The sequence below is a fragment of the Protomyctophum parallelum genome (assembly GCF_964188405.1).
Source record: "Protomyctophum parallelum genome assembly, chromosome: 9".
Classification (NCBI taxonomy): domain Eukaryota; kingdom Metazoa; phylum Chordata; class Actinopteri; order Myctophiformes; family Myctophidae; genus Protomyctophum; species Protomyctophum parallelum.
In genome coordinates, this window is record NC_139706.1 from 51955213 (window position 1) to 51971447 (window position 16235).

The following is a 16235-nucleotide window of genomic DNA, read 5'->3' on the forward strand; positions in this document are numbered from 1 at the left end:
TTAGTAGGAGTACATCGATGTAAACTAAGGTTTAGTCTTAGTAGGAGTACACTGAAGTAAACTAAGGTTTAGTCTTAGGAGTACATCGATGTAAACTAAGGTTTAGTCTTAGTAGGAGTACGATGTAAACTAAGGTTTAGTCTTAGTAGGAGTACATCGATGTAAACTAAGGTTTAGTCTTAGTAGGAGTACACTGAAGTAAACTAAGGTTTAGTCTTAGTAGGAGTACACTGAAGTAAACTAAGGTTTAGTCTTAGGAGTACACTGATGTAAACTAAGGTTTAGTCTTAGTAGGAGTACATCGATGTAAACTAAGGTTTAGTCTTAGTAGGAGTACACTGAAGTAAACTAAGGTTTAGTCTTAGTAGGAGTACACTGATGTAAACTAAGGTTTAGTCTTAGTAGGAGTACACCGAAGTAAACTAAGGTTTAGTCTTAGTAGGAGTACATCGATGTAAACTAAGGTTTAGTCTTAGTAGGAGTACATTGATGTAAACTAAGGTTTAGTCTTAGTAGGAGTACATTGATGTAAACTAAGGTTTAGTCTTAGTAGGAGTACACCGAAGTAAACTAAGGTTTAGTCTTAGTAGGAGTACACTGATGTAAACTAAGGTTTAGTCTTAGTAGGAGTACATCGATGTAAACTAAGGTTTAGTCTTAGTAGGAGTACATCGATGTAAACTAAGGTTTAGTCTTAGTAGGAGTACATCGATGTAAACTAAGGTTTAGTCTTAGTAGGAGTACACTGATGTAAACTAAGGTTTAGTCTTAGTAGGAGTACACTGATGTAAACTAAGGTTTAGTCTTAGTAGGAGTACACTGATGTAAACTAAGGTTTAGTCTTAGTAGGAGTGCACAGATGTAAACTAAGGTTTAGTCTTAGTAGGATTACATCGATGTAAACTAAGGTTTAGTCTTAGTAGGAGTACGATGTAAACTAAGGTTTAGTCTTAGTAGGAGTACACTGAAGTAAACTAAGGTTTAGTCTTAGTAGGAGTACATCGATGTAAACTAAGGTTTAGTCTTAGTAGGAGTACACCGAAGTAAACTAACGTTTAGTCTTAGTAGGGGTGCACCGATGTAAGCTAAGGTTTAGTTTCAATAGGGGTGCACCGTGTAGTTTTAGTCGACTAAATCTGCAGTTGATTTAGTCGACTACAATGTATTTAGGCGGGCCTTGATGCCGTCGTAATGGCAGTTTTTACGCTGAAAATAGCCGATGTACAAGCTTGTTTGTGAGCTTATTTTCAGCAAGTGTAACCAAGTGTAAAATGACTTGTACTGGATCTCTTGTCCCTTCCTAACATTTTAGTCTAGTTTGTATTTACTGACGAATACATTTAGTCTTAGTTTTAGTCATCATAGCTTAGTCTTCATTTAGTTTTTGTCAGTGGAAAAAGATTGTCGACGAACAATTTTCGTCTTGGTTTTAGTCGACGAAATCAACACTGGTTTAATGTGAAATGTAGCCATTCTGCAAACTGTTAATCAATCAATCAATCAATGAATGAATGAATGAATCAGGTGAGGTGGAGCCCCCTGGTGGAGACAGTGAGCGTGACCACGCCCCCGCGGACGGTAGCGTGGCAGGTGGAAGCCCCGCCCCCTGACGCCACCACGACCATGACGACTCACAGGAAGCAGGAAGTCCCGCCCCCCTCCATGCACTCTGTGGGAAGGTGAGCTCCTATTGGTCCCTCACAGGGCGCCGCAGTCCCGCCCCCTTTCATGACCACGAGACAGTCCCGCCCCCTTTCATGACCACGAGACAGTCCCGCCCCCTTTCATGACCACGAGACAGTCCCGCCCCCTTTCATGACCACGAGGCAGTCCCGCCCCCTTTCATGACCACGAGACAGTCCCGCCCCCTTCCATGATGACGAGGCAGTCCCGCCCCCTTTCATGACCACGAGGCAGTCCCGCCCCCTTTCATGACCACGAGACAGTCCCGCCCCCTTCCATGATGACGAGGCAGTCCCGCCCCCTTTCATGACCACGAGGCAGTCCCGCCCCCTTTCATGATGACGAGACAGTCCCGCCCCCTTTCTATGACGTGCTATGACTACATACAATGTAATTATAGTGCTGTCTACATAACATGCTGTAAGTCTGTATCAAATGCTATCTAAGTCTACAGAAATGCTATCTAAGGGGGTAGGGTAAGTGCTACGGGCCATGATGGAGTCTGAAAAGGTGGGTTTTCAGACTACGGCGGAAGATTATGAGTGATGCTGCAGTTCTGACTGCAATGGGAAGTTCATTCCATAGTTTTGGAGCCAGAAGGGAGAAGAGTTTGGGACGTGTGGAGCGTTGTTGTCCCGGCGTTTTTAGTGAGGGTACTTCCAGTTTCCCTGCGTCGGCTGATCTGAGTGCGTTTGTTTGACTGACAGGTTTTCTTTGATTGACAGTTGTCTTGCCGTTTGACTGACAAGCTCTCGTTTGATTGACAGGTTTCAAGTGGCTCAGATCCCCGAGCAGAATGCCGTCGTCGTGGAAACCGAAACGCCCTCCAATCAGGAGTCCTCGTTTAACCCCCCGTTCCCTGGAGGGACCGAATTACACAGGTACAAACATTACATTATTATTTCTATAAACAACAACAAAGTTAATTATGTATTCCATTATATTTAATGAATATTCATGTATTTCTATAAACAACAAAGTTAATTATGTATTCCATTGTATTTAATGAATATTCATGTATTCCATTGTATTTAATGAATATTCATGTATTCTATTGTATTTAATGAATATTCATGTGTTTCTATAATCTGTGTCTCGGCAGGTGATCGTTTAAAACGCTACCTCGTTGATGAGCTCATCACCTCACTGCGACCTGGTTGGACAGCTAGCAGTGAGGCTCCTCCCCCTCCTTCCACGAGAGAGACTGTGTTTATCGTGAAACAACAACGATTGTTTTCCAGAGAGAGACTATTTATTATAAAACGAATAACAGACTATTGTTAGCTTCATCCATCCATCCATCCATCCATCTATCTTCAACCGCTTATCCGTAGTCGGGTCGCGGGGGCAACAGCTCCACCAGAGAGCCCCAGACTTCCCTCTCCAGAGCAACATTAGTGACTTCCTCCTGGGGGATCCCGAGGCGTTCCAAGGCCAGTGAGTCGATGTGTTTCCTCCAACTGGTCCTTGGTCTGCCCCGGGGTCTCCTCCCAGTGAGACGTGCTTCGAGGACCTCCCTAGGGAGACTCCTGAGAGGCATCCTAACCAGATGCCCCTGAACCACCTAAGCTGGCTCCTTTCCAGGCGAAGGAGCAGCGACTCTACTCCGAGTATCTCTCGTTTGACTGAATTTGTTCATCTCAAAGGAGAGTCATGTGACTCCATATATGGTCATGTGACTCCATATACATTCAACGGTCTCTCAACACATTTCCTGCCGGCATGTTTTCCGGCACCTTTACCTTACCAGACTGCCAGGAAAAAAAACTACAAAATGACTACAAATCGTGGGTCCTTTCGACAGGGCCAATTTAAGCCGGAGGTAAGAGTGCATCCTGTCCGTCGCTCAATCGGGTCCCCAACTAGCATGCAATATGCTAATATGGTAACCGGAGCTCCGCGCCGGCCTTTTCAGCATACTTTATCTCATGTCAACAAATCAGAGGATTAGTTCGGAGATAACGCGACCGTCATGCGACTCTGTGTAACCCGAGGTTTCCCACAGGCAGCGGCCATCCATCATGGAAGTTGTAGTTATTTTTTTCTTTTTACTACATGTTTCTACTCTCAGTCAGAGGACTACAGTGATGGCTGCCGGGCCCCTCACCAGCGCCCTCCTGTGGGCAGCTGTTTCTACTCTGTCAGAGGACTACAATGGACTACAGTGATGGCTGCCGGGCCCCTCACCAGCGCCCTCCTTTGGGCAGCAGGGGGATGGACGATGAACCAATGGAACTCTTAAGATCTTTCAAAGTTTTTCCTTGAAAAAATATATATGACGATTTCTAAACAAAGAAATGAACTTGAAGCACACACACGCACACACACAAAACAGAAATATTTAGCGACGCGACACATATTATGGTACCTAAATGAAATCACAAATGTTTGTACACAAACATATACAGGAAGAAGAACAAAACACTAAGTATTATCCTAGTTAAGAACATCTTAAATTAATCTAATTTCACATTTTGTTTTGCTCATTATGACTTCTTTGAACTTCTTACATTTGCGTTGCAGGTGAAATGTTTTAGGTATTTATTGTATTTTGTATTTGTTTGTTTTTTTAGAAAATGTTGAATGTAGTTTTATACCAGAATCATCACATTTTAAAATAAGAAATCAAAACGTTCACATATTATTCAGATTACATTAATCAACATTAAATACCGACGCGGTGCACCGCAGTCATTAATTAATATTCATTAATGACAGCTTTATATTGCCATGTGGATACACCCGATTAAAACACATTTCTGTTAGCTTCTGTTAGCTTCCGTCGCTAGTAGGGAAGCACAGTTAGGAAACTATGACCCAATATCCGATCTCCGATTATTTTCAGACTCATATATTCTGCCGTTGCCGTTTCCGATATTAGACAGAGGACCACAATGGAAACAAGCCAATAGAGCGTCGCAGTCCCTCCCCCTTTCTGAACAACGAGTGGCCCAGGAAATGAATCGCAATGCCAAACAAATAATTACAAAGAAGAAAAACAACAAAAAAGTTGTTTTTCTACTTTCTAATTATTCTGTTTGGTCCAAAATATTGTGTGTGTTGTCATGATTTGTCACGACACGAGTTGGCTTCGTACGACGCTTAAAAGGTCTTTAAATAAATCATTTAAGAAATGCCTATATGGGAAAAATGCATTGCGATTCATTTCCTGGGCCACTCGTTGTTCTGAAAGGGGGAGGGACTGCGACGCTCTATAGGCCCTATGGGGGCGTGGCCCTATGGGGGCGTGGCCCTATGGGGGCGTGGCCCTATGGGGGCGTGGCCCTATGGGGGCGTGGCCCAAAGCCTGTGCATCCCTCGCTACAGCCTCCCATGGTAGAAACAGCCTACATCAGTGGTTCCCAAAGTGGGTTCCGGAGACCCCCAGGGGTCCTTGAGGGAGTTGCAGGGCCCGGGGTACCCAGCTATAGTTCCACTTTGGAACCAAATGGACCCTTATGGCTCTGTAACTCTGAGAGTGTTCCATTTGTACACTCTCAGAGTTAAATTATACCTTTGATTTTACAATATACATTGGGGGTCCCAGAGACAGAAATTCCATTAAATGGGGGTCCGTATAGACTAATGCACGTCAAACTGCGGGGTCCTTGAAATTAAACGGGTTGAGAATCACTGCTAGAGCTGTGATAAAAACTCTTCTCTTATGGGGTTCCTGGCATGTCTTTTCAAATGGGGGTCCCTGGCATGTCTCTTCAAATGGGGGTCCCTGGCATGTCTTTTCAAATGGGGGTCCCTGGCATGTCTTTTCAAATGGTGGTCCCTGGAATGTCTTTTCAAATGGGGGGTCCCTGCAGGCATGAGTGTCAATTTGGGGGTCCTTGACACGAAAACATTTGGGAACCACTGATCTACATGATAATCCTCCGTGAACTGGTTGGAATAACGTGTTCCTTAATCCACGCGCTACGTCCAACCAGGGAAACTCCACCCTGTCAGGTGTAAAGGAGCAACTTGGACACTCAGGCATGAAGGAAGCATGAGTTAAGTCCGTTGCTCTCCCTAGGTTGGCGGAGGGTGTGTAGAGCCCAGGATCACATCACAGGATGATTGACACAGGGGTGAAAAATGGGTTACAAAATCGTGGGACAAAAAATATAAATAAAAAAAGATAATCCTCCGTGCACACAACCACACACACGCCCACGCACACGCCCACGCACACGCCCACACACACAACCACACACACGCCCACGCACACAACCACACACACAACCACACACACAACCACACACACGCACATTATATATTTTTGCTCCCGATTGCGATCATTGGAAAACGAATCGATAACGATTATTGGCATAGCAAAACGATACGATGCGATACATAGTAACAATGTTTCTGTTTTCATTTCGATATACTTCCATTCTTGAAATTAAAGTTGATGCCGTTACTATCGTGACCCCCCGAGTACTTTCATATTTTCATATTTTGTAAACATGATTTATTACAAACTTTTTGCGGTTCACAGGATTTCACCAGACGTCGGGAAGGTGTTTATATTTGACCTGATTATTATTATTATTATTATTATTATTATTATTATTAGTAAACAGTAAACACACATCATCAAAACTTGGTAGATTGTATTTATGATTATTAGTCCACTTTTTTCTGTATATATTTTTACTCTGAAATAAAGAAGTTGTATTTTATTGATTCTTTTTATCTTTTTATTCAGGTCTGACAGTTTGTTTGTTTTAACCCATTCCGAACGGGAACCCATTTTGGTGTCAGCATCATGTTATGCTTTAGCTATTGAAAAATAGCAGATCTACAAGCTCATATCGCGCCACCGAGTGGCGCGCTGTGAGCTTGTAGGTCTGCTATTTTTTTTTTAATCGAAGAACGACTGACATTTTTTAGAATCTGATCCCAGGTCAGAATGGGTTAATCAGACCAGTGTGTGTCCAGTGGAAACCTCGTATGAATCTGATCTCAGGTCAGGTCAGTTCTGACTCCCTGTCCTGTAACTCCCCTCCCTGTCGTCTGAAACCATGAACTATAAAGTGTGAGGTTTTTATATTATATCGTTGCTGTCGTGAGGAAAACTCATTTTTGAGGTTTTCATAACTCGGTGCTACTGAACACCCTCTGTGTGTTATTGAACATATTGAACCAATGGAAAGTATCAAAAACCTCTGAACTCCATTTGATTCTCAAACTGTAGAAACACCTAACTCCACTGATAAACAAAAAGAACGACTGTGTGTGTCTGTGTCTGTGTGTGTGCGTGTGTGTGTGTGTGTGTGTGTGATGATCAAACTTGGAGATCCATTGTCAGTGGAGTTAAGAGGTTTTCTCTGTCATTGATAGTTCAACCTCCTAACCTCCTGTATTCGGGTAAAGTGGTCCCTGGGGGTCTTTGGGGGTTTCCTGTGGGTCCCTGGGGGTCTTTGGGCGTCCCTGTGGGTCCTTGGGGGTCCTTGGGGGGTCCGTGTGGGTCCCTGGGGGTCCTTGGGGGGTCCCTGGGGGTCTTTGACATGAACCAGTTTGGGAACCATTGGATGGAACAGACAGAGATGAAGCAGCTGAATCTACGTGTCATGGTCAGACAGGAAAACCGACGCTTTGCTGCCATCTAGTGTTCACCGGCAGACACTGCAAGTGTCTGAACAGTATTATTGCTGCAAGCGCCCAGCTGCAGCCTCCAGCTGATTGGCTCCTCACGGAGCACGGCCCGCTGAGCCTCCAGCTGATTGGCTCCTCACGGACCACGTTCCCGTGACGTCATTTTCCGTCGACACAGAGCCTGTCAACAGTGGGATGTTTTGAGCAGCATTTGTTTTGTCAACAAAACGCATAAGTTTATCAGCTTCTACTGTAAATACCATGTCTGCTGAGTCTGACAGCGTCGAGACGACTGGCCGTCTTTGCAGACATAGTTTGTTAAATAAATGACAAGAACGTCATTTAACTCATTCATGAGTTATATTCAGTGGAAATGCGAAAGAAGGGAGACTGTGATCAGAGATAATCGGTGTATATTCTGGGAGGATTTGCATTAAATGTTTACAGACTACTTGAGAATGTTGAAAAATCCCAGAGTATTCTAAATAAATGGCAGTCTGAGCGTAATGTGACGGAAGCAGACGAGGGATATGCTCGAGAAGAGAGAGGAGAAGAGGGGACACTATACGCCCATAAAGACCCCCCAGGGACCCCCAGGGGGGACCCCCAGGGACCCCCCAAGGACACCCAAAGGAAAAAGAAGATTTGTCAAAGACTAAACACCGGGTCCCGTGTCAGCACGACAGGTAAACTAACACACTGGTCCTGATTCTTCAAAAACGAAATGCGCCAGAGTGTAACGGTGACGGAAACAGATATCGTATTTATCCGTCCGATCAAGCTACGTTGAGATGACGTGTTATTCAGAGAGTGGTGTGTACCACAGGTGCGCTGGCGTATCGCAGGTGTATGTCATACTGAAAGCAGCGGGTGCAAAGTGATCGGAAAAGCAACCGACAACCTCATCTGCATTGATCCACGCCCCATATCGACCATAAAAGGCTTCAAGCATGACTCAGCAGACAGCAGTTTGTCTGAGATCACAGCCGCGGTCACTGCTATATCCAAGCTTACAAAGGTGCGTGCTCCGCTGAAGCAATATAATTATAATTTATTTAATTAAGTTCGGGACCAAGGCGGGTGCTCACTCACACCTTTGCAGAGGTAAAACATATCCGATATTTAAAATATCGGATATGTCAATGCAAAAGTCGTCTTTTCAGAGAGAGCGAGAGAGAGAGAGAGACGAGAGAGGGAGGGGGGCTGCATGGGCCCTCGACACTGTTGCGCGATAAAGAACAGTAGCCCATACATTCATAAGTAAATATATTATAGGCCTACCTCGTAGGCCTGGGATCCTCTTGTCTGAAGAAATTATAATCCAGTGAGTTTATCCAGTGAGTTAAACTATTCTGTGTGTGGCATCCATGATCCATGCATGTGATCAATATCAATATACATTATTATAAAGTCTGTCCGTCATGTTTGTGAACAAGCGCGAGTGGAGGTGAGCTGGCTTAAAACTGATATGACTGGCCGACTTTCAAACACGCTGATGCCATTCATTAGGCTAATGTGGTCTTCTATTCTTTATATAGGGCTATATAGCCCTATTCATTTTCCAATGTAAATCGGATCGGCAGCAAGCTGCTGTCTGCCCCCCCCCCCCCACACACACACGCACACACACACACTACACACACCCTGCACACACACACACACACACACACACACACACACACACACACACACACACCGACCGACAGTCAACTGACTCAAAGGAGCTCCGTAACAAAACAATTTCAATAGGCCTGCCGTCTAGGCCCTACTGCAGGCATTACTACACTAAACAATGTTGGATTCGTACAGTGCAGAATGCAGATAAGCCTATGTTCTTATTATAATTGTGAGTTTGTTTTTTAACATGCGCGAGAGCCGATCTGTGAGTAGAAAGCTGTCAAGTGAGAAGCGCAATCGCGCATGCTATAGTAATATCCTAATAAATAAATAAAAAGGTGTCAGGCTAGCTTGCACTGCAGGGGCAGTTTCTGTATGGGATACAAGTGCACTCAGCTTTTATTATATAGGCTATAATTTCTTTATGTGCTGATCGACCAATATGTTGGGGACACATGCCTACATATTTTATCTGAGATTTGGGAACAATTTATTGATTCAGCATGAAGACTAAAGCCTTCTGAATAAATCTATACGCAAGTGTATGCTTCCGAAAATTTCTCCGCCACCTAAAGAGGTGGCGGAGGATTTAGCGGAATTTCCGACCAACCAAAGCCAGCGTCAAGTTCACGGCCATTTTCATGAATTCCAAATTAATGTGGGAAATCCACGTAAATGCCTTTCCGCTAGCGTCACGTCAATATATAAGCGGAAGCGCGTTGAAGAATCAGGCCCACTGTCTACAAGCCAACATAAACATATTGATGTTACGGTTTTTGATTGATTGATTGATTGAAATATTTATTAACAGTTTGCAGATTTACAGTACATTTTAAGCACAAACTCAATACAAAGACTGTTAACGACCCAAAGACTGGACGACCCAATGAAGCATTACACTTGTTTACAACAGGGTCCACATTGTTCAATTCATCAAAACATTTAGAGACGTACAAATAGACACTTCTATGTAGTTAAAGAACAGAACAGGAATTCATCATATAGGAAACAAAAAGGGAAAAGATACATATACAGTGAGGGGAAAGGGGGGGAGGCGGTGGGGGGGATTCAGATTTTACAGAGGCCAGTTTCGAATTGCAGCCGTCCGTAGGTGCCCTTTGAGAGCGGTTTTGAAGGAGTCAAGGGATTCACATGTCTTAATGACTGTTGGTAGGGCGTTCCACATTTTGGTGGCATAGGAGCGAAAATAATTTAGTCCCTTGTTTGTGCCGAATCTGGGTTGTACATGATTTGTTGCACTCCCTCTGGTGTTGTGGGTGTGGACTTCGTTTACAAGCCAACATAAACATATTGCTGTTACGGTAGAATTTAGCACCCTTCCTCAAATCCTTGTCTAAAGGCTGTGTGGTGTCACTTAGTAACGTCTATCTATATCCGATTATATTATATATTATATAATATATATTATATATTATACTATATTATATTATAAACATTTAATCATGTCCGTGTAATGTTTGTCATTTAGTTCATACATTAGTATTTATCTGACTTATTCCATTGTTTAGTTAAAGTTAAAGATGCATTATTTGTGTGAATATTATTAATTATTACAATAGTTTTTCCTCTACCCTTTTAAAGAGCCAATACAACTTTGTGTTGAATAATTTCAAATAGATTCATATTGGTTAAGCTATAGTTACCAATATTGAAGTTAAAATGATTTGTTGAATTTGCTGTCTCCCTCTCTATATTCAGACAGTGCCATATATATGACATTATCCCCCAGCCCTCTCCAATGTTCTTATAACTATTTTAAATCACACGCATGTGAAGTGAGGGGCACAGTGAGAGCTAGCCGCAATTTGCAACTCTAGATTTTTTTTATAATGGGATGAATCTAGAGTTGCAATATACCTCCATTGACTCCCCACTCATCTTTTTTGGTTTGCGATCTGCTTGTCTTAAACGACGTTAAACTCACCAACATTGCAGCTGTAGTACAAGCTTGAATTATCCTCTTTCAATCTGCCGAGCTTGTTTTTCATAAAAATCCACATGTTACTTTCTGTCAAGACATCCTCTGTGCAGGTGATTATTTATAAGTGCTGGAGTTTGGAATCACTTGACGTACGTCACTGAACGGCCCTGCGTTCCACCTGTTTCGAATTTGCACATAATGCAGGAGGCAGCAGCGCGACCCGTTAATAAAAACTAGTGCTTCCAAACTGCAACACTTAGAAAAATAATCACTTAGTCTTGACAGAAAGTAGCTCATAACATCTCTACGGTGGATTTTTATGAAAAACAAGCTCGGCAGATTGAAAGAGGATGATTCAAGCTTGTACTACAGCTGCAATGTTGGTGAGTTTAACGTCGTTTAAGACAAGCAGATCGCAAACCAAAAAAGATGAGTGGGGAGTCAATGGAGGGTATTGCAACATTAGTAAATGTGAATGTCATTGAAAATCTATTTTTGATTGAAGTTGCAACTGATTTTATTTTTTCTCTTAATGCACCTTATTATTATGACATGTAACTATTTACCGGTAATTGATTTTGGGACAGTAATGCAGTTGAGAGAAGTTTACTCTTTTACTGTAAGATTGGAAGGGAGTTCAGTTCAGATAGTGTTTGTTATATAGAGTCCTACCTCATTTAACCCGTTCTGACCTGAGATCAGATTCTAAAAATGTCTATTACATCCTGACAGTTTCATTATTAACCCATTCTGACCTGAGATCAGATTCTAAAAGTGTCTTCGATTTTTCAAAAAATAGCAGACCTACAAGCTCGTATCGCGCCACTCGGTGGCGCGATATGAGCTTGTAGATCTGCTATTTTTCAATAGATAAAGCACAACATGATGCTGACACCAAAATGGGTGCCCGGTCAGAATGGGTTAAGCTTAGCTTAGCTTAGAGTTTGAAATATTTCAGGTATTTGTTTCATTTTGTGACATTGATATATATACCTCATGACAAAACTTGAATCCATATTGGAGACTGTCTGATAATTCAACTCTGTTCAGTCACTGTGAGTCACATATTTAATTCTGATTGATGCACCTTGTAAAAAAGCAGAAAAGATTGGCCTGGGACATTCCATAGTACCCATATTATCTGTATGATAATGGCAGCATTGGCAAAATGTACACAAAATGTACACATTGTTTTATATAGTATTTATATTAGTTTATATTTCATGCTACATTTATGTCTACCATAGTTAATCAAATTAACACACATTGCTACATAATGTAGCAATGTGTGGCTGCCAATGCTGCCATTATCATGTAGATAATATGATAATGTCCCAGGCCAATTTATTGTTTTACTACTGTCTCTCAGGTGGTCTATTTGTACTGAATATCCTTTTGGAGATTAATTACATGCCAGTGTCGCTAGATGGCGCCGCTACGCCTCCCTTGCCAGGGATTTAGCCACGGCATGCGAGTCTCTTTGTTTGATTGTCTGCCACTTCCGCTCCACTTCCTTGTCTAATGTCTTGTTGTCAAGGGTTACATAGTATCATAGTACATAGTTACGTCCTCAGTCTCTATCCTTTTAATACTCTATGGTTACAATGTAACTGATCAGAAGCGCTAGTCGCGTTGATTTATTGAGATATTCACTAAACATTACATCACCTCAATCTGAGCTTCAATTCCGATAAAAAAACACTACTAAAAAATCGCGCTTATAATGGAAGTGGACGGAGGGAAAACAGCGCGGGATCAACTGATCTATAAGGTAAATAAAATTATCCTTTTCCCGTCACTGTATACATGTATCTTTTCCCTTTTTGCTTCCTATATGATGAATTCCTGCTCTGTTCTTTAGCTACATAGAAGTGTCTATTTGTATGTCTCTAAATGTTTTGATGAATTGAACAATGTGGACCCTGTTGTTGTAAACAAGTGTAATGCTTAATTGGGTCGTCCACTCACAGTTAACAGTCTTTGTATTGCGTTTGTGCTTGAAATGTACTGTAATTCTGCAAACTGTTGATACATATTTCAATCTTTCAATCAATCTCTGGCAAAGGAGGTGGATTTGGCTAAACTTTGCATCAAACGTGTTTGAAACAGTTGATTGTTTAATAAAGGGCAAACTAAGCTCCAAATGAGTCTCGTCATGGTATGGGTAAGGAATAGCCCAAACATTTAGAATCTCGTAGAGGATTTTTTTCGATTCTGACGAATCTCTCTACGAGAGTCTAAAACACAACCCCCCCCTTTACCGTCGAAAGTTGAACGTTTGTGCCTCAAAATCACTCTTACCTTGTACAAATGCAAAATCTAAGCTGCTTTTAATGTTGCCCCACTTGTTTGTGAGGTGTACGGATTCAGATTAAACACGGAACATGCTTATTTTTCAATAAAAAAGCTATTTTAATCCACTCTGTTTCTGAATCCTCCATTGTAAATGCGGTAAACGGCGCAACAGAATATTGCCCGCGCCCCTAGCGGCCAGGGTTCTCTTGCGCATTTACAATGGAGAGAAAAGCAAGATGGCCGCCAGATTCCGAGACAGAGTGGATTAAAATAGCTTTTTTATTGAAAAATAAGCATGTTCCGTGTTTAATCTGAATCCGTACACCTCACAAACAAGTGGGGCAACATTAAAAGCAGCTTAAATTTTGCATTTGTACAAGGTAAGAGTGATTTTGAGGCACAAACGTTCAACTTTCGACGGTAAAGGGGGGGGTTGTGTTTTAGACTCTCGTAGAGAGATTTGTCAGAATCGAAAAAAACCCTCTACGAGATTCTAAATGTTTGGGCTAGGTAAGGAAGATCAAACAAGACTAGCTCTGGTCCATAGCCTTCTACTGCTTCCATTCTGCCCTGCAGTAAGGCTATGGGACTATCAGTATTACATCTCAAATCAAACAAGACATGATACTAGTACTGTAATCTGAAATGTAGTGTAATTCTGCAAACGTAATAAATACTTCAATTCAATCAATCAAATTAAATCAGCTCAACGGTATATGAAAATGACCGCGGAGCGCGGGTTTCCAGTTCTTTTCATAATATATATTAAAAAATATATTAAAAAAGATCGGGATCGGCCCCCAAAAACGTGATCGGAGCATCTCTAATAGAATATCTATCTGCGTAAAACATGCCTATAGGTCCAGACCTTTGAATTTGCTCACTTCACTTCAAGTTATTGAGTCTGATATGTCAGGCAAGCTTGTGTAAAGAGTAGAGGCCATATAGACTCTTCCAAATCCCCCAATAAGGGAACTATACTTCCCTAACTAACCCTAACCCTTAACTATAACTACAGACTTTTACTTTAAAGCCAAACTTCTGGCTGATGTTGGATGATTCTCAGTGGCGTGCACAGACATTTAGAGGGGCAGGTGCTCAAGTGAAAAAAAGGGCACCTTGTGCAGCACATTTTGGTGCTTTAGCTATTGAAAAATAGCAGATCTACAAGCTCATAGAGCTTGTAGGTCTGCTATTTCTTTTTTTATTATCGAAGAACCACTGACATAGAAACATAGCTTTAGATTGTGGGGTTCTAAATAAATTATAGTAGAAGCGTTTTTTATCAAGATTTGATCAATGTCACTGCATGGTCCACACACTACAAATTAAGAAAATAAATAAATATATATATATATATATTTTAAAGAGCACATTGCCAAAAGGGCAGGGGGTGGCCTCTAGCACCCCCTAGTGTCTATCTGTGCACGCCACTGATGATTCTGATGTTTTTCTCTCTCCACTCCTCACCCCCCCCCCCTCCCGTTTCCTCTCTGATAGAAGCATCCGATGGGAATCCTTCTAAAGAACCAGAACCTTACATCAGATCTGGCTCAGATTCTGCAGCTCATACAGACAGAGTAAGTTATTTACACACACACACACACACACACACACACACACACACACACACACACACACACACACACACACACACACACACACACACACACACACACACACACACAAGGTCAAGGTAAACTTTATTGTCCACAAGGGAAATTTGTCTTGGGCTTTCACCCCAGCTACAGCCACACATAAAACATCACCCCAGCTACAGCCACACATAAAACATCACCCCAGCTACAGCCACACATAAAACATCACCCCAGCTACAGCCACACATAAAACATCACCCCAGCTACAGCCACACATAAAACATCACCCCAGCTACAGCCACACATCAAACATCACCCCAGCTACAGCCACACATAAAACATCACCCCAGCTACAGCCACACATAAAACATCACCCCAGCTACAGCCACACATAAAACATCACCCCAGCTACAGCCACACATAAAACATCACCCCAGCTACAGCCACACATAAAACATCACCCCAGCTACAGCCACACATCAAACATCACCCCAGCTACAGCCACACATCAAACATCACCCCAGCTACAGCCACACATAAAACATCACCCCAGCTACAGCCACACATAAAACATCACCCCAGCTACAGCCACACATAAAACATCACCCCAGCTACAGCCACACATAAAACATCACCCCAGCTACAGCCACACATAAAACATCACCCCAGCTACAGCCACACATAAAACATCACCCCAGCTACAGCCACACATAAAACATCACCCCAGCTACAGCCACACATAAAACATCACCCCAGCTACAGCCACACATAAAACATCACCCCAGCTACAGCCACACATAAAACATCACCCCAGCTACAGCCACACATAAAACATCACCCCAGCTACAGCCACACATAAAACATCACCCCAGCTACAGCCACACATAAAACATCACCCCAGCTACAGCCACACATCAAACATCACCCCAGCTACAGCCACACATAAAACATCACCCCAGCTACAGCCACACATAAAACATCACCCCAGCTACAGCCACACATAAAACATCACCCCAGCTACAGCCACACATAAAACATCACCCCAGCTACAGCCACACATAAAACATCACCCCAGCTACAGCCACACATAAAACATCACCCCAGCTACAGCCACACATCAAACATCACCCCAGCTACAGCCACACATCAAACATCACCCCAGCTACAGCCACACATAAAACATCACCCCAGCTACAGCCACACATAAAACATCACCCCAGCTACAGCCACACATAAAACATCACCCCAGCTACAGCCAAACATAAAACATCACCCCAGCTACAGCCACACATAAAACATCACCCCAGCTACAGCCACACATAAAACATCACCCCAGCTACAGCCACACATAAAACATCACCCCAGCTACAGCCACACATCAAACATCACCCCAGCTACAGCCACACATAAAACATCACCCCAGCTACAGCCACACATAAAACATCACCCCAGCTACAGCCACACATAAAACATCACCCCAGCTACAGCCACACATAAAACATCACCCCAGC

The 16235-nt window shown here is 42.7% G+C and overlaps 1 protein-coding gene across 1 annotated transcript in view; it reads left to right on the forward strand.

Moving 5' to 3' along the window:
* relt (RELT TNF receptor) overlaps positions 1–4589 on the forward strand; it is a 30033-nt gene extending 25444 nt beyond the window's left edge. The window contains exons 10-13 of the mRNA XM_083772463.1: positions 1525–1679; positions 2451–2564; positions 2786–3740; positions 3811–4589. Coding sequence (XP_083628589.1) covers positions 1525–1679; positions 2451–2564; positions 2786–2789 — 273 coding nt within the window. The 3' untranslated portion in view covers positions 2790–3740; positions 3811–4589. The remainder of the gene's footprint in view (positions 1–1524; positions 1680–2450; positions 2565–2785; positions 3741–3810) is intronic.
* Positions 4590–16235: the final 11646 nt, after the last annotated feature.